The 21,437-nt window shown below is 47.1% G+C and overlaps 2 protein-coding genes across 2 annotated transcripts in view; one reads left to right on the top strand and one right to left on the bottom strand.

Moving 5' to 3' along the window:
- LOC8025158 (transmembrane protein 18) lies at nucleotides 1-7,984 on the top strand. The gene is made up of 4 exons (XM_002408153.5): nucleotides 1-245; nucleotides 2,419-2,536; nucleotides 5,948-6,096; nucleotides 6,525-7,984. The coding sequence occupies exons 1-4, from the start codon at nucleotides 174-176 to the stop codon at nucleotides 6,657-6,659; spliced, it is 474 nt and encodes a 157-aa protein (XP_002408197.2). The 5' UTR covers nucleotides 1-173; the 3' UTR covers nucleotides 6,660-7,984.
- LOC8025152 overlaps nucleotides 7,629-21,437 on the bottom strand; it is a 42,491-nt gene continuing 28,682 nt past the window's right edge. The window contains exons 17-24 of the mRNA XM_029968457.4: nucleotides 20,431-20,613; nucleotides 18,678-19,018; nucleotides 16,417-16,567; nucleotides 15,716-15,805; nucleotides 13,970-14,165; nucleotides 12,974-13,058; nucleotides 11,827-12,292; nucleotides 7,629-10,234 (exon numbers count right to left, since the gene is read on the bottom strand). Of these exons, the coding sequence (XP_029824317.2) occupies nucleotides 9,044-10,234; nucleotides 11,827-12,292; nucleotides 12,974-13,058; nucleotides 13,970-14,165; nucleotides 15,716-15,805; nucleotides 16,417-16,567; nucleotides 18,678-19,018; nucleotides 20,431-20,613 (2,703 nt within the window). The 3' untranslated portion in view covers nucleotides 7,629-9,043. The remainder of the gene's footprint in view (nucleotides 10,235-11,826; nucleotides 12,293-12,973; nucleotides 13,059-13,969; nucleotides 14,166-15,715; nucleotides 15,806-16,416; nucleotides 16,568-18,677; nucleotides 19,019-20,430; nucleotides 20,614-21,437) is intronic.

The following is a 21,437-nucleotide window of genomic DNA, read 5'->3' as shown; positions in this document are numbered from 1 at the left end:
ACACTTGGAGTGGCAGGAATCTATTAAACTATGAATTGCTGAGCCCCCTCCTGGCCCCAGAGAACTCGGTGTCGCTCGAGTGTGTGTATGTGGTTTGAGCTGCAGTTTCACTGAGCTGCCGCGATTGCAGATTTGAAGATGTTTCGATAACAAGACCGGTGTCAAAGCTTCATATGGCCGAGAAAGTGACAGACGCGATGGCACCTCCCGCCGACCCCTTGAACATAGGCAACATTCTGGTTCATGTGAGTTCACCGCACGAACAGGCATTCATACCGCTCCGGCACCAGTAATTACGTCAACTCAAATTCGATCTTTCTAGAATATCAGCCCATTTAGACACTAATCTGCGGGTGCCACCTTATCTGAATTATTGTGTTTACTTTTTTTGCGTTCACGGCTTTGTGCATTGGATGAGATTGGATAGTTTTCTCTGATAGTGCTGTCACCGTTTCTCCAATGAACAGGCTACGGGGGAAACTATGAAATCGCGATGAGCCAATGTAAAAACAAAGAGTAAAAGCAGGAGGATGATGTACTGCGTTTCATTTTTCCTCGATCCTTCTTAGCGCGCACTAAATCGGTGTATTTTCACTTGTGGCTGGCTTAGAGACGAAGGCTGCACCAACGGGCTGCTCGTAAACCATGTCAAACTAAAAATCCTTTTTTTTTATATATATATATATATTTTTTTTGCGTTTCCATTTGTGCTTCGGAAGCCGCACCACATGCTGCCTTTCTGTTCGTCCGCCCACCGCCTGTGAAGCAAAATCAAGCTTGCTGTCGCGCACCGAAACATTCAGCTGTTACATTTTTCCATACATCTGCCGAACATATTTTTTTTTTTTTTTTCGTTTTGCTCTTTTTTTGTAATTTCAAATGGAACAAACAGAAGCCCGGTCAAGGCAAAAAGCCATAGTAATTACTAAAAAGTAACATACATAAAAAAAAGATTGCAAGGAAAAGTGGAAGCCTTGTCTGAGATCAGAAGTCATTATCCGACTGAAGGCGACTTGTTCTCCTTGAGCAACACGGCGTGCGTGGGTCTTCTCAGGAAGGAAAACTTTCAGAACGCGTGCAGCTTTCGATGTAGGGATATAAATATACGGGGATAAGAATGAGATGTAGGGGACGCTTCTGCTGAGACATGAGGAATGATGCTTGGCCGACATCTCGGCACACTCCTGCTTCTGATTACGCAAAGGGGCTGTTTTGGGCCCCGTGTTATCTTGACGCTGGACCCGTGGGTCAGCTGTGTCTTGTGAGAGCGTGTGCAAGCAAACTGATACTCTGGTCGCTTAGGTCGAGCTTCCTCCTCCAGTTTGCTGGACGTATCTGCTCGCTGGGAAAACGTTCAAGCTCAACGCCAGTGGACAGTTGCTATAAGTCCATCTTGGTAGAATGAATGGTTTTAGCATACGCTTCAGCATGTAGCACAGAAAAGATAGGGAATCAAGTTATGGTCACGTCTCATTAATGCGGATGTCATTAATCTGGATAGTTCGCTATGTAGACAAAGGTTTTGGGGATGAACTGGGTAAATTTGTGAATTTTGTCTTATTATTACGAACAACTCGAATCATGGACAATTTTTGGGGGGGGGGAGGGGAATGGAACTGTCCATATTAACGAGACATCATTGTATAATCTACTACATGCTTGATATATTGCTAGATAGTCATAACTTTAAGGCATGACACATTGAATATACTTGGGATTCGTCACATTTCATGACAGTTGTGAACACAACTGTTATTGAACTCGCTGTTTTCGGGCAAGTATAGAAAGAAGTTCTTGCATCGCATTACGAAGATCTGAGTAGTTGAACTAAAGACTAAAATTTGGGAAAGGCGCTCAGCGGATAAGAAACATAATATCGAATGTATGCACTTTTTTTTTTTTTTTTAAGTTTTGCATTTAGTTTGGTTTTAAGTAATCGCAGCGGTTGAAATCAGAAAGGGAATAACTTAAGTTTTACTGAGAGATGCAGTAAATACAAAACTTAAATTAAACTGTTCAAACTTAATTTGAACAGTAAAAAAGACTTGACAAATTGAGTGTACAAAACCTGTGAGAAATAACTATAAGGCCAACCTTAATGTCATTTATTTGTTTGGAGAATACTACAGGACTGTGGGTATCGGTTACAAAACTGAATGAAAATAGCAAGAGATAGCAAACAAGTTTCACACACAGCAAAAGAAAAGTGCCATAAACAGATCAAAAATAGCCCAAGCAAGTCACACATACAAAAAAAAGTTACAATACAAACTAGACTACCACTCTGACAATAAAGAATACCTGTAGTTTTCTGCAATGCCAAGATTTCTCGGAGAAAACGGAAACATGACACACACGCGACTGTGTGCATATATGTACCCAATTTAGAGTGAAGCGTAAAAATTATTCGAATTGCAGGTGGACTGGACTGAGCCCTGGCTGATGGGGCTTATCACGTTTCATGTTGCCATTCTGAGCCTGACGCTACTGACAAGAGACCGGGGCAATGTTCAAGCTGGGCTCTTTGTGACTGCGCGTGAGTGGCTCCTGTCATTGTCACGTTTCAAGTGACACCGTACTCTCTCCCCACGTCAATCATTGTGTCTTCATTGACTGGGTCACAAGAGCTGTGTGGAAAATGGGACGTTGAAACTGAAAAGCAGTAGCAGTGATGCGATTGCTGCGCCATTTGTACCACACTGCAGCAAAGGGCTTACCCTGCTACATCCTTCTACTTTTGATCATAATGTGAGGAATTTGTGCCAATGTTGCACCCAAAAGCTTCATTTCACTTTAATAATACAGAAAGTAAATAGCTTGGGCCTCACTACCCAGAAGAATAGTTGCAATATGCTTGTGCGTTTTCCGAACTTTCAATGATTGCCTCAAATAACATACTGTTTGATTTGATTTTGCGTCAAGCACCGACAGTACTCGGGAAGTTTTGCAATAATTATCATGTTCCTAGTCTGTTCTGGTGGGCGTTAGTTAGTTTAGTTGAGTACGCTCCTCACCGCGCACCGATGTACTGCTGTGAAGTGACAGTCATGACGATTTTGCATGTCTTGCTTCTCTGCAGCGCACCCGCGTGCGAAAGAAAAAGCACTCCTCCAAAGCGAGACGTGGCACAATTTCTGAATAAAACTTCGGCTTGTTATATACGATAGACTGTGGCGGCATCTTTTTTCAATTAGAGATTTGGCAAGGATACTTCGGTATTGCAAAAAAGGTTTACATGGACTCTCCTGTGGGTTTATTTTTTATGCTTTGTTTTTCATCTGAATTAAGAATTGCAGTTTTTTTACAACCTCTAGAACTTAAAGAAAACTTAAATTTAGGTGTTTGAAATTACTGTATTTTAATATTATTTCAGTGGGATTTCGTACCTAAAATAACCATTCACCGCAGTTTGTGCTGCCCCTCATCCGTTATCTTGTTACAGTGCCCGGTTCTTCTAGCTCTTGTTTGAGGGAATCGCTCCTGCTGGGGGGGGGGGGGGGGGTGCCATTGATGCTGACAGAACTTTGCCTTCTCACTCATAAGTGAGAAGGCAAAGTTGCCTTTTAATAGGACAGGCCGACACGTGAACTTAATATTTGCAGTGATATGAATGAAAATGAATTGGGCGCTTACACTCTGAAAACTATTTTGGGCTGCTCCATAATTGGCTTTTTCACTGCCCCAAAAGCTGCTTTAAAAATGACTCTGACCAGTCACATGATTGCAGTGGCAACAAGCAGCATTTGGGCATTTGTCGAACAGGAATCCTTAATCATTTTTAGGCTAAAGTATCATTCAGACAGAGGTGAGGGAGAGACCAGAGGTGGGTCTAAGGGGCATCTGGATAGAATTAATGCTGCAGCTCGATATATTTTAGAATGCCTCCACTTCACGAGAGGTGTACGTGAAAATGTATCATGAACACGAGGATGCGAGATGCTTTGTCTGCAGAAGCACTCATGCATAATATGCATTTTCTGAAGCCCTTGCACGTTTGGCTTTTGCAGCACTAAAGAGAACTCTTGATACGGAGCACAATATAGCACATGCATATTTCCAAACTCAGTCTTTTGGATATTTTCTTGAAAGTGTGTAAAATAAATAATCTCGTTTACAAAGGATTTTCTTTTTCTCATCTTGTATTTACATTGGAATTTCAGGTCCTTCAACATTCGAAGTTTAACGAATACACAAAGTAGATAAAGGTTTGCCCTAGCAGCATATACTGCAACCCAGTGCCACAAGCTACTGCAAGAGCATTTTCCATGCTGGCAATTTTGGATGATTAAATTAAAAATTGGCGTTATTAGCTGTTTCAGCTCAAATTAGCCACTAGACCAAAACAAGACTCGCTCTAAATGTTTGAGACCACCACTGAAAGTCTTTTTGGCTCGCATCGTTTGGAAGCGTGCAGATGGCAACAGGCTGTTTCCACGTCAGATCATACAATGGTGGCCTGTGTTATCTTTTCCTGAATTTGCCCTTTGGCACGTACCAAAACTACAACCCTTTTCCTGTGCGATGCATACTTTTCACAAGAACAATTTGGCCCACGTTTAGTGAGACACCCTGTATAAGTATTGTAGGTGTATATAGCTGAGCGCCTCTATTAAGGGAAACTATACAAAATATGACCTGGACTATTATTGTATGAATTGTCATAAAAACACCCAACAACAGAACCCTTGTATAGTTATCAACCTCTGCCTCTATTCCATTGTACGGTATGCATCATACTTAGAAATGGCAAGCTGGTCTGTTTTCCGTTGCACAATGTTGAACGCCAAGATACTGACTTTCCAGATACTACTTCCCCAGCCTTGTTTTTCCGGCGACAGATGTTCCTCGTGCGCGAGCTTTGTTTCACAATAATGGGCCATACATTAAGTTCTCAAATGTCGGCAGCAGTGGCGTCCACAGCGTTCTTTGTATGCAAAAGGCCCAAGAAATGGGGGGGCGGGAAAGGTTCTCAGGCGGAAATGCTATGTAACAAAAATATGAAGCTAAGCTAGGGACAGCATGACTTTCTACACCCTACAAGAGAGCAGCACTGCTGTAGAGCCTTTGTCGGTTCTAGAAAATGTTTTTGGAGCAGACGTTGTGCGTCAAAGCCCCATAACGAAGACAAGCTAGCTCAAATTGAGAGGAGGCTTGTTGTCGTTTTTCTCTTTTGGAGATCAAATGTTAGTCAATGTTTTGCCATTGAAAGTTATTTCAAGACACTGCAGATGACAGAGAGAGTTTAAGAGAAATAAAAGATTTTTTTCTATTACTAACGTGCAATTTTGCCATATTTACAACAATCACTGCATTTCTCTGTATTAATAACACTACCAGAATAATAGCTAAGCTTATCTTTTTTTGTATATTCGTAAAATGCATTTAAAGATGCTTATTTTGATACATTTTAATATGAAATTGTTTTTTAATCAATATTTGGTGAATGTTTCTACAACACGTTTTGTAGCTTTTTTTTTTTTTTTTGGCACAGAAATTTTTTATTGTAATTTTCAGTATTTTGCATACGTGTTGAAAACCTTTCATAAAATAACTAGGAAGCATGATTATTATTATGCGCAAGCTACGTATGAAATTAACGGCTGCGCAAAATGCCGTAGTGAAACTTTGGCAATCTCCATGCCTCAAGCTTCAAAGTTCCGTACCTCCAGAAAAACAAAAAAAGAAAGGGATATTACATTCATATGTAGCTGAATGCTCCTCCCATAACTTGGCTTTCACATATAGATTTTACATAAAAAAAAAAAAAAAGATATGACCCGGACCATTGCTGTAAGACCCCATGTGGAAACATCCAGCGTGTAAAGGTGCTTACCACGGAGATGCTACTAATTTTTGTGCTCGTTCCGTGCCAGTTGTTTCCGGGATCCCAGAGATGTTGGTACCTTCGGTACAGCAACTAAAAGGTGTCTGCACCTCGTTTCTGCAGTGCTGCTCGTCTACTTTTCGGAGGCGCTGAACGAGTTGGCAGCGCAGCATTGGCGCTCGTTCTCGAGCCACCAGTACTTCGACAGCCAGGGCATGTTCATCTCGCTGGTCTTCTCTGCCCCTCTACTGCTCAACTGCATCATCATGGTGGTAAGATCTTATTTAATGTCGACGCAACCATTTTATTCCTAGCCCACCGGGGAGTGCGCGCTGCATGGACATTAAGTGCCCGACATCTTTTTCTGATGCGAGCCCACTATTTGAGTTGTAAAAGGTTGAGTGCTTTCATGGGCACTCCAGGCATTAATTTTCGTTCGGCACTCGCGGCCTATAAGCACGACTGGAGCCCACGAATGTTTCCAGAGTACCGAAATTCTAAACTTGAGCTGGCAAAGCACCTGTCCTCTTCCGAAAAAAAAAAAAAAAAAAAAAAAATAGAAAAAGAGGAATAGCGTGGTGTTAAAACCCCAAAAATGTCTTGGTTAGAAGTTTCTGGAAAGAAAAAAAAAGAGCAGATACTGTGCGTGGGACAAGGAATAAAACCAAGTTTGCGCCACTCGCAATACGTCTACCCGCAGGGCCAATGGATGTGGACGTCGGGAACGCTCATGATCCGACTGAAGCAGGCCCAGCTCCGGCAGGAGATCCGGCGGCAGCGGTCGGCCAACTCCAACAGCCACAGGTCGACGGACTCCTCCAGCAAGGAAGACTGAAGCGAGCCACCGGCCTCCGCAAAACCGGGGGAAGCTCGACCGCTGCGACTCCCGACCCTTCGAGTCTTCCTCTAGTCACCGACGGAACGAGAACAGCGGGGCGTCACCTCCGACGCATGCTCCGTGCCTTCTGCCTGTTCTTTGAAGCTTTGCGGAAGGCAGGAACTTCAGACTGGAGGCGGGACAACCGAAACTTTTCCCTGCTGTTCACACCCCGTTGGCGACTTCAGTGACCATTTTTCAGTTCCGTGTCGATGGCACCGGTCGGAGGGGATGAAGCAGACGGCGCTTTAGTACCGTTTGGTTGCGTCAAACGGGATCTTGATCCTGTCCGAACGGGGCGCCGGTCGAGGATTCAGAGTCGACGCACGTCCCGTCGTCGTACAGGAGCTGGAATCAAAGATGTACGTGGCTCTCTGTCTTTTTACTTCTCCACGCTGGGTGTGTGGAAACACATTTAAAAGGGCACGCCCATTTTGAGTGGCGTTTGTGGGAAGTGCAAAAACCTCACATGTTTGGGTGTTCCATCGTCCAGATTTGGTTTCTGCTGTTTTGGCAAAGTCTGAAGCCTGTTCAGTCCACCAAACTCGAGGAACCGTTCGTCGTTTTCTTTTTAAGTCAAAGGCTTGCCGAAACTTTGAAAACTGGGATTGTGCACAATTGCAGCTACTTGCTTGCAGTGCCCAAAGCATTATGCTGTTCGGTTCTCCCCCTAGCAATGTGGCGGTTGAACCGCGCGCAGTCGTGCAAACTAGTGTTGGCCAGTCTGCAACTGTGATATTCCTGCGAAGGATTTCAGTAATGTCCCAGTTCTGTGTGTATGCAAGTCCATAGTTTGTCTCTCTCTGTGTACGGGTGTATGTATATATACATTTGTTTTATTGAAAGTTCTACACTGCATCTACGACTGTAGGGAGTGTTTATTTGCGGTAGATTTTCTTCCCTTCTGTAAATAGGTTTAGACAGAAATTCTTAGTGAAGAGTAGGTGCTTATCCTCCAAAGGGGGGAGATATCTACTTGCCTTTATTTAGTCTTGGCTACAACAGTTCGTCATCACAAGCAGGATCTGCAGCATTCATACCATGGTGCAAGAAAACAAACAAAAACAAAATCTTGCCAACGGTCATTGCACACAAAAAATTCCCTTAAAAGGTATCATCATGCACTGCCCTCTGGTGGTGAAGATTTGCCACTCAAAATTCAGTCTTTACATATACTTGACCACGAGTAGGTGCCTAGTCCAGTGCTGTATGCATGTTTTTTTTGGTGCCTGCTACACCATTAAACATATTCAATTGTTTTTTCATAAACTGATGAAAGCAGCGTGCTTGGTTTCCTTTGTTTAGGTTATAGTTCTTCTAATGGAATGGAAGAACGAGAAAAACAGTTCTCACCGTTTCATTACCAACCTTGTTTGAAGAGCCAATTGCATCCATACTCCTTTTTACCTCAAGAAAAAAAAAGTTTTGCGCATTGTTCACAAGTTGCGTGAAGTAGTGCTTACAAGATTGGGTTGTTGGAGAAAGAAGCATTACTTTTGGAGTTTAAAATTTACATGTCTTGACATATATCTAATCTAAAATGTACCTACATATATTTAGTTCTCCCCATGAAGGGGTAAATTAGTAATGCCCCACGAGGAGCCGGGCTTTTTTTTTACTACGGTTCTCGAGGTAAAAACAAGTATAGGTAATCCCGTCGAGAGCTTTGGCCACAGGAGCGATTTGACTTGAAAGAACCGCATCCAAGATTCTAGCCTGACATTCCTTCTTATACCCTTTGTTTTATTTCATTTTAAAACTGGCATGATAATGCAAGGTGAACATGCATTTATTACATTAAAAAGCATGGGTTGGGAGAACAGACTATGTACAGTGCATGAAGATGAAACTTTCTGGCAAAAAAAAAAAAAAAAAGCTTTTTTTCAAAGGGGGTAAAAAATGGTGCTGCAGACCGAAGATGTCCCTGTACACTGTAAAACGGCCCCCTTCTGGAAAATCTCCAAAACTGCTGCGGAGCGAGGGGGGAGCGGTACGGGGGCAAGCAGAGTGCGACTACGACGAGTGATTATGACTGCTCTCCCCCGGCTCTCTATGTACACATACCCCACGCTCCTTCTGTACATCGGCGAAAGCAAAACGAAGAAGACATGCTGACTAAAGACGGGCCAGAAACCCAAAAACATTTCTCGAAAAGAAAAAAAAATAAACAATGAAAATGCCGTTTACAACGGGTGCCACAGCTGTCGACTGGCGCAGCGGGTGATACTGCATCGTCTACGAAGCACGTTCCCGATTTATGTTGCTATCGGTCGCTTCGTAGAGTGCGCTGCGCACCGGCGCACCCTTCACGCTTCAACGTCCAGCCCGACGCCACCATTTCTTCAGCGCCGCTGGTCCCACTGGCTCCGCCTCCCGCCCCCGCTTCTCCAGTCTCCTCCCCTTTGCCTGTAGTCCCCCCTCCCGCCCCCATTCCAGCCGGTGGGCGGGGGAGGGGGCGGGACAGAAGGGGGCGGGCCCTTCCAGTACCCTGGCGGCCCTCCCGCAGGGCCCCACTGGGCTTCGGGCGGGAATCCCATCCCCTGCGGAGGGGGCGGTACGAAGCCTCCGTCCATCGGAGGGGGCGGCCCGTACATGCCGGGGGGCGGGGCTCCCATCATGGGCGGAGCCACGGGGACCGCGGGGGGCGGCTGCACGAACATGGGCGCCGGGGCGGGAGGCGCCACGGGCATCGAGGGTGCCATGGCCACCCCTTCCATCTCCTCCAGCTGTTTGCGCGCCATTTCCATTAGTTCGCTCGCCGACTTGGCGCCCAGCTTGCTGCCGGTTGAACCGGGGGTTGCGCTGGTGCCGGCAGCGGCAGTGGGAACGGGCGGCGTCGGCACGACCACGGGGACCGCAGGCGCTGGAGTCGGAGTGGGGGCCGCTCCCGCGGCCTTTCGTCGCCGCGGGTCTTGCGGCCTAGCTTCTTCGACGATCAACTCGTCCTTGGTTGGGGTCCCGGGAGACCGCGAAGTTACTGCGGCGGCCCCTGCGGGGATTGCGAGGGCGGCAACGACTGCATCGTCCACGCTCTCCCCCGGCGGGGGCGGAGTCTCTCCAGCTGCCAGGGCCTCGGAGTCCGACTCTGGAGTGGCATCCCCCGCAAAGTGCTTCACGATTGGATCTTCCGCGATGGGCTTCTTGGCGCTCGGCTGCTGGGGTGGAGACGGGATTGCCGCGACGGACGCCAGCAGCGCCCCCACGCTCGGGGCGGGGCCGGGGGGCGGAGCGACTGTGGAAGACGGGGCGGGGGGCGGCGCCTTCACTTTGTTCAGCAGCTCCTGGAGGGTCGACGGCAGACTGCAGGAGGTGGAGCCCGCTGCGGGGCCAGAGCCCGCCGTGGGGGCGGAGCCACCGCTCAAGAAGGACAGCCCCGTGTCCATAGGAAGGGAACTGTCCAGGAACGGGATGCCAGACGCGTCGCTGGTCTTGGAGGTCTGGGAGGGGCCCGGTGCCGTCGGACCTGCCTTGTTCATGACCATCGTAATGGCCTGTAGCCGTTGTAGCTCGATGAGTCTCTTCTGCTCTTCCACCTGCGAAGAAGCGTTGCAATAAAGAAACACCGCAACGAAAAAGAAAAATTTCCTACAGGGACACACAGATTTACAAAAAAAAAAAGTTTACCACGAAAAAACTTTTTTTTTTTTTTTTTGAGCAATACTTATGTTGCCAGACGCAATTTAGGTGCAGAATGTGGAAGTTGCAGCCCCTAAGCCCCTCCCCATGCTTACAAGGTGCTTACAGTAATTTATTTCATTTTGAGTTCTGGCCGGAGCTGCCCTTTAAGAGCAAATACAAGTGCCTCAGAAATGGGGCCCTTACCATTTCGCATACACCTCAGTGTTCAGCCTCTCAAAGATAAAAATAAAAACGGAGGAACACCTACCTACAGAAATGCCCTGTTTCACTTTAAGTGCAAGCGTAATAAGAAAAAATACAAGGGCGAGCTCAGGCTTTCAGCGTCCCTGCCAAGCAAGGGCGCTCGTGCAGTGCAATTATCGTTCAAGACGACTCGCTCAGGTTTGTAGCTTCACTTGCACATATAGCAAATTATTAGTCTTGTGTGAATAGTGGATTTTGAGTTCGAAGCGAATAGTGGTTTTGGCCGAATATTTTCGATTCGAATATCGAATAGTTTTTCCACGCCTTTCACTACCATTGAGGTAGCAATTTGGGCCAGTTGGTTCAGAATCACCTAAAAAAGCGCCAGAAAAACACAAGGACGAGAAAGTAGACAGAGCACTCTTGTCTGTCTACTTCCTCATCCTTGTGTTTTTCTGGCGCTTTTTTAGGTGTTTTCACTACCATTGTATAATGCTTAGACGAAAACCTGTGAAGGTTGTCGTACTTGTTCATTTATAAGGTATGTTTAATCTATCTATATTTATGAACTATGACCTTAGAAAGTCTGGTGTCTTGCGTGGGGTGGCAAGTAAACGACGGATCTGACATAAAATGAATATTATAAAGATGGCCAACTATACCCAATTAAGTGAATTTACAAATATTGCTCTATAAAATATTGTTTGTTTAATCTCGAGTTTAAAAAAAATGAATTGCGCATCATGAACGCAGGTTGTAAGGGCATCTCTGCCTACCATAGTGTACTCTTGCAGAACAGTTTAATTTTGAAACTTCTAGTACATCGTAGGTATACAGATACACAAAGTTTCCATTTATTTTCAAATACAGTCGGCACAAGTGCACCATCCCGCTTTGAATGTATGCTTTTCTGCCAAGCGCACAATTCGATATTCACTTTTTCAAATGTTTATCGCGGCGGGTTACCCTGTTGAGTGCGCTTCTTACCGAGCACCGATGTAATGCAGAGAAGCAACACCCGCGGAGCTCGCTTTCGCGGGTATGGCTTCTCTGCAGCGCACCGGTGCTTGATAAGAAGCGCACTCAACGGGGCTAACTCGCTGCAATCAACACTTCGAAAAACGCGAATAGTGCCGTTCTTCTCGAAGCGAATATCGAATAGTGTATTATTCGGAACTTCTATTCGAAGTTTCGAATATTCGCACAACCCTACAAATTATACTACAGCAGCCCATGTCACGAACCTGTTAGATGTTCGCTAGTATGCATACATCGTCTCGGACGCACAACGCAGTGCCCTCACCTCTTGCGTCAGTTCCACCAGTAACCGCTTCTGGTGCTCCAGATCCGAATTGGTGGCGATGGACGCCAGCACGGAAGTGGTCACCTCCGCCGGGTTCGCCCCGGCCGAGATGCGCTCAATCAGCTCGCTCACGGTCTGGCCCGACACCAGGGAACCGGCTCCGCCCACCCGGGGTGTGGCTTCCGTGGCCCCGCCCGCAGGGGGAGGGGCCTCGGAAGCCCCGCTCCCAGAGCCGGCAGGCCCGAACCCGACGTCGTTGTCCTCGGGGTCGTACGGGACGTCGTCGTCGTCTTCGGGATGGAGCTCCTCCCCCTTGCGCCGCGAGCGCCGCTTCTCCAGGGGCGGAGTGTACGAGGGCTCGTAAGGTTCCTCATCGTCCGAGTTGCCTCCGGAGGGTGTCGTTTCGGGGGGAGGGGGCGTGTACGAGGCGGCGTCCAGGGAAGACGAACGCTCCGCCCAGGAGGCCCTGGAAGGTTTCCAACAAAAAGGCAGTTGAGTTTCAATATTTTATGCAGCATTTTTACCTATTAGATTGTGGAATGCTTTAAGATGGAACCCCCTACTCTCAGAAGTCTGTCCATCTGCTTGTGTCGGCATAACCTGTTTGGTTGCCATTGGGTGACGAGTCGTAACATGACGTCATGTGATGTGAACCACGTCGAACAATGTTGCGGTGTCCTTGACGTGGCGTCAGTATCGCATGATGTCACAGCATCTTTGACACGACCTAACACTTTAACGTCGCATTATGTTTAATCTCTTCTGAACAAACTGCACTCTTTCCTTACTGCTCAAAAAAAGGCTGTTATGGGAAATCCCTTAACTTTAAAGTCGCACAAAAAATTTGCTGCTTCGCAGAAAAGCAAAGACCGAAACAGAAACTCAGAGCTCCTCCGTAATATCCTGGATCGCACAACACATCTAAAAACAGCATCAGACGCGTCGAAACAGGTGTTTGAAATCCATCGATCAAATTGATCGATTCGAATAGGTGTGATAAGGAAAGAGTTACAAAAATTGCTCCCTCAATGCTGCGTTCCAGGACTTTGGAGAAAAAGCTTGCTGGCAATTTTTATTCTAAGCCCAGCCTACTCAAAAGCAAGCGGGAAAATGTGCTAGACACTGGTGAATGACTCGAGAGGCCCACCTGGAGCCCTTTCCAGTTCCCTTTGGGCGGTTCTTGTGGCGTACAATGATGCCGAGCAGCATGTGGGGTCGGCCAGACATCAACCCTGGAACAGGCACCACAAACTGTTGCCACACTGTCGAAGCATTTGGTAAAGACTGCCCACGACTCAAGCAAGACTTCTCAGAGTATAGTCCGTGGGATCTTAAGAGTTCAGGGGAAGCTCCTTCCAGCTCTTCCCACTTTAGCAGAGTGGACAGCGGAGACGATGCAATCTCCTCGTTAGAGTTTGCTGTTTCCAAATTGTTTTTATGCGTGTGTCATCCACAGGCTAAAACCCGAGTAATGTTGGAGCTGTTGTTCTGGCTGACTACAGATCGAGTAGAGGCCATACAATAGTAGACAAAGCAAATGACAAAAGCCGTAGCACCGATGGCGACGGCTGTTGTTTAGTGGCAACATTTATAACTAGTTTCTTCGGCTAACAAACTTTGTGGCTACCTGTAAATTTCAATAATGGCCCACTTCTAACTAGCTGTTTGCTAAATGTTACCAATGCTGTTGTCCGCAAGCAAGCCTGAAATGCCGACGATCCATTAAGAATTTCACACAGATAAGTGTGCTACCACTTTTTTTAATTTCGCCTGCAAGTAAAGATAGCGCCGTGCCCGGCAGCAACAGAAAGCCAATTTCCGTTGCAGAATCGTCGACCAACCGTTCAAGCACCGTTTCACGGACAACTAGTTTGGTGCTCAAATCCAAACCCGCACCAGCTCGAACCCAGTCCGTCGCACGCATTACACGCCGCACCAAAGTTTGCAAACTGGTGTGACGCGTAATGCGTGCGACGGACTGTGGATTTGGGCGGGAGCGATCAAAGGTGTTCCAAATGCAATATGTTTCGAACACCTTTGTGAAATGGCAAAGGAACAGCAACCCCTCACTGAAAACAGCCCAAAATGGCCTAGCTCTTGCTGCTTCCCCTGTTCTGGTCCACAGTATGACCGGGCAACTCACCGGGCCCCTCGAAGGGCATGAGCACGGTGGGCACGGGACTGTGGGAAGGCAGGGGCAGGATGTAGAAGTCCTTCAGCATGCGAGACAGGCCTCCGACCACTCCGCAGCGCTTGCGCGAGTTCAGGTAGCCATACAGCTCTCGGTACGGCTTCTTCTCCTCCTCGTTGGCCGGCTGGAACCGGATCACCAGCAGCTCCTAAGGAGAAGGTTGTCGTGAAAGTTTGAGCGGGAAGAGACCGGAGAAGGTGCCTGCAGCTCGGTTCTATCGAGGCCGCAGGCACGAGAGCATAGCCCTGCAACGTGCATCTGTAATATACAACACGGAACTCTGAAGGTGACCGGTAGAGTGCTTTGGCATGAGACGTCTTTTCAAGAATGTGTGAAACTTCCTGGTGCCATTCTTCCAAGAAAAAGGCTGTCAGAAACCTTTGGGGACAAAGCGATGGTTACAAAAGAATCGGGGTTCCACAGGATACTCAATTGAGCAAACATACTAAAGTCTGATTCAAAGTGAATGAGAAAAGTTGTGATTATTTTAAACTGAGCACAAATAAAACTGAGTATGAATAATCACAACGTAACACATGAGATCGTGGTGCAGAAAAATGAAGAAACCTGAAGTCAAACAAAAAAACTATGGTAGGAGAATGTCTCGAATGCAGCTAAGATCATTTATTTTTCTCACTCCTCATAGGTCTCGTGTATCGAGGTCTTGACGTTAAGAGGACATTCGAATGTGTCCACAAAAAGTATATATGTAAAGAGGTCAGTGACATCAGCATCGGATGTATATAAGAAGTGAAAAAAAAAGAAATGATTTTAGATGCGTCTGAGACATTCTCCTACTCCTAGTGCTGTCTCTTTCTTCGACTTGAAAGCTTCTTAATTTTTCTGCACCACAGGCTTAGGTGTTACGCTACGATGAATTATCACCTGCTCGCCTGCACATTCGCTGTAATTTTATCACAGTTATAGAGTATGAAACTTCGAATTATATGTTGCTGACCTGAAAAATTAGAAGTCTAGAGCCTTTGCTAGTGTTGACTGTGTTCCTGCAATGGTTGCCAGCTAAAATTCCGATGTAGCCGGGTTGAGCAACAAAATATAATTAATAAAATTTCTATGAAACAATGATTAAAAAAAATATTGCAGCAAAATAGGGCGTTGTAGAAGGAGAGTTTCCACTGAGCAAAACAACAGACCGATCTCACCAGCCAGTTTGACTACGCCACCGCTGCCGCAATGCATCGAGGGAACTTTAGTCTTTCTGCACGTGTGACAACTTCGCTGGAGCTCTGCGCGTGCAGGGCACGAGCAGTCTCGTGCACTGCCGATTGCCTCCTGTGAACTAAAGTTATGGCTGGCTCGCGCATACGTCGAACGGTTGGTGAGATCGGTCTATTGGCAATTTTAGCCACCTGGCTGTGTCAAACTTCAACATGGTGATGGCCACAAAAGATGGTATGAAGGAACAAAAAACTTTACACAGTGAAAAACGACATATGTCACGTGGGATGGTTAGTCGATCCACATTTAAAATTTTGTATGCTCATCGAACCCGACTTGGAAACTTGGAAACGCTTGGAAACGACGAACATAACATGCCAGTCCCGACGACAGGATGCAGAAACTGGATCGAGCACTGCTCAAAATTTCAGACGCCCCGAGCAAGAGTGGCACAGAAACCACATATCCAACACGATGCACGCACCTCATAAGGCTAGGAGAAAATTTTCGTAGACTTACTTTGTTGCCAGACTGCTTGATCTTGCTTAGGTAGTCCCAGACCTGGTCTGGGATGATCCTGCCGCAAACGTTGATAGTGTCAGGGATGTCCTGTGAGGGTGAGGGAAAGGCTATGACAATCGTAAGACCATGTCCTCTGTAAGCGAGATATGTCCTCTCTAAGCGAGATATGTCGAATAAAATGTAATCATGAATCGTCGTGCCATAATGGAACCTAAGCTACTTCAGTGCACAAGAGCTTTACCCTAAAAACAAAGTTTCAATCTCGGTAAGCCTAAGGTCATGCTGGAACACAGGTTCCTAACTAATATTTAATGAACGCCTTTATATAAGGTGAATGGTGTACACCACTACATCACCTGTCAAAAAAGATGAATCCTGTGGCCCATTTGATCGCATCATTCTGTCTCCAGCCGCCAATAAGCCCATAAAAAGGGAAACTACTGATGTCACAAGATATGAAAACACCAGAGATAATAGATGATTAGGTCACCATGAGCTTGTATAAATTTAACAATACGGCTAGTGGTAAATCAAGTGGTAGTCAAAGGCTTGTTCTCATAACGTATCATGTGACCAATAGGGTTACACTAAACTCCGCTGCAGTATTGAGAATGCCCGTACTATAAGGCAACCTTCCGAGTGGGGTGCTGGCTGTTTTAGAGGGAGAGGGAAAGTGCCTGCAGTGGTGGTTGTACTACCTGGGAGAGGAAGTCTGTGGGTCCCGAGACCTTGTAGGCACTGGTGACAAACTTGGACACCTCCTGCATGCTGATGAAGCCCTTCCAAACTGAGCTGGGCCCCTTGCCCCCCTGGGAGCCCCTGCTGCCCGAGACGCCAGAGTCCGGGGACCTGGGGGGCCCCAAAACAAGGGTCAACGCCCCTCTCGCCGACAAGACAATGCACGCAGAGCCTCTCGATGCACATGAGAAAGATGCCTCAAACGTATACTAATGCATCTGGTAAAGAAAGAAAAAGTTTAGACCAAATGAAATAGAAAAGCTGCAGTAACGGATCAACTTCAGGACACGCACCCAAAGACTATGGCGAAGCAAAAAAAAACAACAAAAAAAAAAAACTATTAGGAACCTGTCCGAGGATTACGATGGGAATCGCTCAGAGAATGTCGGCTATGGGCCACCATAACTGTGAAAGGCAGTATCTAAATTTCGAAAGCACCAATAGCTTTAAACAGTCTAGGTAGGTGGCCCGCATGATTCTAAGTAATTTGATACTCCTGTCAGACGGGCACCTAAAAGGACCTTTACGACAAAGGACCTTTAGTGTAAATGTCATTTAGGCAGTGCCACACGGCAACTCAAATGGCATTTAGCGTAAAGGTCCTTTTCGTGAACCTGAGTTCCCGCAACTCCTTTACGGCTGCTAAAGGCCTACTCTCGTTAGCAGTGGTCTACACTGGAAAAGCGAATTGAAATAACAGATCGTACTGATATCTAAAATCAATGCGTTTGCATTTTTATTATTGAAAAAGGGCGTGTTTCACGTATGTTATGTACAAACCTCGTTCTACAAATACTTTTCTGTACTCACGGCCCCAGCTATCTGGTAGGCCTCGTCGTCGCCTGCTCGCGTCGTCCGCTTCGATACTTCGGCCTTCCTCCTCTCGATTTTCCTTACGACCATAGTTATCTAGCTTCTATTTCTCTATTTATATTACTATCCGTACTGTATATATTTAATGTTTTTTTGTACATATATATATTTCTGTATCTCACTCTCGCGTCAGGCAATACGTCGAATGACGGAGGAGCGTCCACGAGTAGGAAGGGGTCGCTGCGCTTCCATTGGAGCGCTGAGGCGACCTGGGCACTGATACGACTTTGGGAGGATCGGCTGGAGGACCTCCGACGCATGCGATGAACCTCAAGCGCGAGCATCAGGGCAGAAGCGTAGCAGAAGCACAGAAAGGACCAGGAGCACTGAGCAACGTTAGGACTGAAGTGGGAGATGCCCAGGGTTGCCGCTAATCGCCAAAAAACTACTTTGCTTGGGCTTGAAGTGGACTTCGTTGTAATCACTCGACTAAACTCGTCCTTTTGTCTTTTCTAATATATTGTTTGCTTCAAAAAAAAACCTTAAAAAAGTATTTATATCGCCAGACTATTATTTTTCTGGCGTGAACATGATTTATGCGTTTGAACCGAGCTACGAGACTTCAATCGCTGTAAACATCGTCGAAATGGCATTTACTTGCGCTGTCTGACACGGCCGAACGTAAAGGTCACTTGAAAATCCTGAAGGCCTTTGGTGTAAAGGTCCTTTTAGGTGCCCGTCTGACAGTGGTATGAGATAGTTTCACTTTTAGAGGGAGTGAAATGTTTGGCTCGTTTGCACAATATCTACAAGAATGCGGTCAGATTGGGAATATGAGAAGCTAGAAGACGGCAGTTGTGACAATCTCGTACGATATGACTGTGTAAATAAATCTGACGAGCTTTATGGCAGACTTCGTTGAAACTATAACTTGTACCGTCATCGAAGTCTCCAGCCATGATCAGGGAGACGACGTCTCATCTTGAATTTGTGCTTGCGCTTTAAAAAAGGAGCTTCTGCTTTTGCTCCAGAAACTGACTTTCCATATCGGTTTCCAAAAAGGAATTCCTGTTTTTGCGCTGAAAATGGACTTCCAGTTTTGGGCTTTCGGTCTTTCTGTTTACACACTGAAGATGGCCTTTCTGCTTTCACACTGAAACATGACCCGACATTTCTTTTCCAATGATTGTCCTACGCTACAATAAATTTTTGTTAGACATGTTCTGACGTTTCTTTTTCTTTTTTAGAGAAGTGTGTACACTATACGTGTTTTTTTCTTTTTTGTTGTCTATCTGTCTTTTTTTAATTCTGTGTATGGGGAGGGGGAGGCCTCAGTCAGGCAGAAATGCCTTTTGTCTCTACTAAATAAACTTCAATTCGGTTCAAACTAATTTTCTCGGCCACTCACCCGAGGGAAACGGTTGAGCTGGGCTCCAAATCTGAAGAGTCGTCCCGCGACCTCCTGGAGGCCGACTTCTTGCCCTTCTTTTCCGAGTGGGAGGAGGGGGGAGGAGGAGGAGGGGGAGGGGTGTCGCTCCTTGAGGAGGTGGCCCCCTCCCTCGTGGGGGGAGGGGGCGGGGGGGGTGACGCGTGGGCCGACGACGACGCCGAAGACGATGAGGAAGACGATGAGGACAGGTCTGTTCCCGTGTCCGCGGGCGTGGCCGACCCCCTCCGCCGGTGCTGGGGCGACACCGAAGCCGCCGGAACTTCGTCCGTGCTGGTGGTTGGCAGAGGCGGGGGTGCCACCTGCAAGGGGAGAATGTCCGCAGAAAGATTGCCCAGTTTAAATATCGACGCAAGTGTTGCGGAGTTAGCGACGCACGCAGATGTCGCGCGGAGGAACGGTGGAGCCCCGCTCGACCTGGTTCCTTTTTTTATAATTCTGTACTCTACCCAAAAGTCCCAGCTCGTCCTCGGCCGGTCTCGCGCCTCCTAGTTTGGAACATCCCCTAACTAAACGCGCATATAAAAGCGGCGGCAAACGGCTGCTTCATTCACTGTCTATTTTCAGTTCCACATGCATTCCCCATTTTTATTCTTGGCAGTCTTCTGTTAAATGCGACGAAGATGCGAAAACCCTAATATGCAGTTCCTGCCCTGCTGCACAGCGGAGTCGTGGAGAGAGCGGCAAGCGTTGGAAGTGCACCGCTTGCCTCCACTCTCCAACCCCTCTCCGCAGCACAATGCCGTCGGTCGCGAGTGACGCGACATCAAACCAAAAGCTGCGACCACGCTCCGTAGCCGTCACTCTCTTCCACAGCCTTGCGCTACGGTGTGCGTGTGGTGCAGAAAAAAACCCACTTAGCCAGCAACACGCTTGCAGGGCGCATGTTCCTTACCTTTGTCTTTGCTGTTATGCGCCCTTACATCCGCATTGTGTTAATTACCGATAACTAGCACAGCTCTCTACATTGTTACGGTTTACCACACACTAAGACCACAGACGTGTTTATGGATCAAACATCAGCTAGCCAGCCAAGGCTTCACGCGAGCCTCGCGTTGCAGCTCCCAGCCAAACCGTCAGCCCGTGTCACGCGCTCATGCAGACGTACTGCGTGACCAACACCAACACGAGCGAGCAAGGTCCACGTATGGTTTCCACACAAAGCTGTCGTTTTAAGATAGGGGGCAACAATTCGAAAGCTTGAGCCGTTGATTTATATATAATCTTTTAGGAGAAGTGGATGGGTAGGTAATCACCTGACGGAAAATGGACGGCACAATCCAGAACGAGATATCTGGCCGCAAATTTCTAATCACGGGGGTTGCTTGTGCGTCTAATTCCTCCGCTGCCGCTCCAAAAGACGGCGGATCATCAAAGGTCCTTTCAGCCATCCAAATATAAAGGCCTGCTCAACGGGGCAACTTAAGCGGCGCCGCCCAACGCAAAACTCGGCGTAAACCTACGACGTTGTTCCTTGCATTTCACGCATTCCACTTTACCTACACAATTTGACTAAAAAAAAAAAATCTGTCCTCATAAGATAACATGGTTTGAACTTACCACGACCTCGGAGCGACCAACACAACATCCGTCTTATGTCGTGTGAGGGACACCGCCGTCCGGGGCATTCGGAAGGCCCTTACTAAACAAGGCAGAGCCCTCGAAACAACCAAGATCTTTTCCGGTGCTTCGCACGTTGCCGACACGAACTCACCTTGCCCGTGCAGATTTTGCAGTTGAGGTCAAAAAGGTGCGAACGGTGCGCATCCGTCGTGTCCCTCCCCGGCCGCTCGGCCGCGTCTAAGATGGCGCTGCCCGTCGATCCGCCCGTGGACACCCGGGGAGTCGTCGTCACCACGGGCTCGGGCTGCTCCGTCGTCGACTTCTCGTCTGCTTTCTGCAAAGAAGAAAAAGAATCGAGCAGTCCCACATTAATGCACAGTACAGTCATAGCAATAAATACGACGAGTCAAGGCGAAGTTGTCGGACATTGGCATCGCGTTCACGCACCAAGGGGTGGACGAACAAAAGTGTTCAAACGCAAGATAGACATTTGACAGTTTTGTTCCCAATGCTTTGGTTTTATTTTGTTCCGGAGCGCGCGGAAGCGCATCTCCCGGCACGAGCTCTCAGCATTGACAGTGCTACAATGGCATCTTGTTATTGGATGTACATTTTTACAGAGAGCATGTGCATTGAGCATCTGGTACTACAAAAAAAAAAAAAAAAAAAGTACAAAGTGGGGTTGTTTACGCCTTGGCATAGCTCAGTGACAACGCCTCCACTTTGCCCGCAGCAGACCCGGGCTCGATTCCCATTTGCGGTGGGTAGTCTTTTTTTAAGGATTTGGCAATGTCGACGACGGATGCCGTGCGTTGCCTACTACAACATCAATAACTACATTGTCAACAACTGCAATGTCGAAGACGGAGGCCACTTCTAGTGATGGGAAGAGCCCATAAGATAGCCGTAAAACATAACAAATGTTGAGGCCGTTTGAATTGCAAAATTTCGCTCCAGGGGGTAACGCCATTTGTCGTGTGCAGTACAACGTCAAACCGAGGGACAGTGTACCAGTGTACCAGACACAGAGCTGTGGCTGCACTTCGTTGTCAATGCTACAGGGCCTAGAATGAGTGTCCGTCTGGTGCGTATACCGCATTCAATGAAACGGTCCCTCGATTTTTGTCGAATGACATCATAAAAGTGTCATGGCCGTGC

This window comes from Ixodes scapularis, unplaced genomic scaffold (assembly GCF_016920785.2).
Source record: "Ixodes scapularis isolate PalLabHiFi unplaced genomic scaffold, ASM1692078v2 PGA_scaffold7__128_contigs__length_106722199, whole genome shotgun sequence".
In the NCBI taxonomy this organism is placed as follows: Eukaryota; Metazoa; Arthropoda; class Arachnida; order Ixodida; family Ixodidae; genus Ixodes; species Ixodes scapularis.
This window is presented reverse-complemented; position numbering and strand designations above follow the sequence as displayed.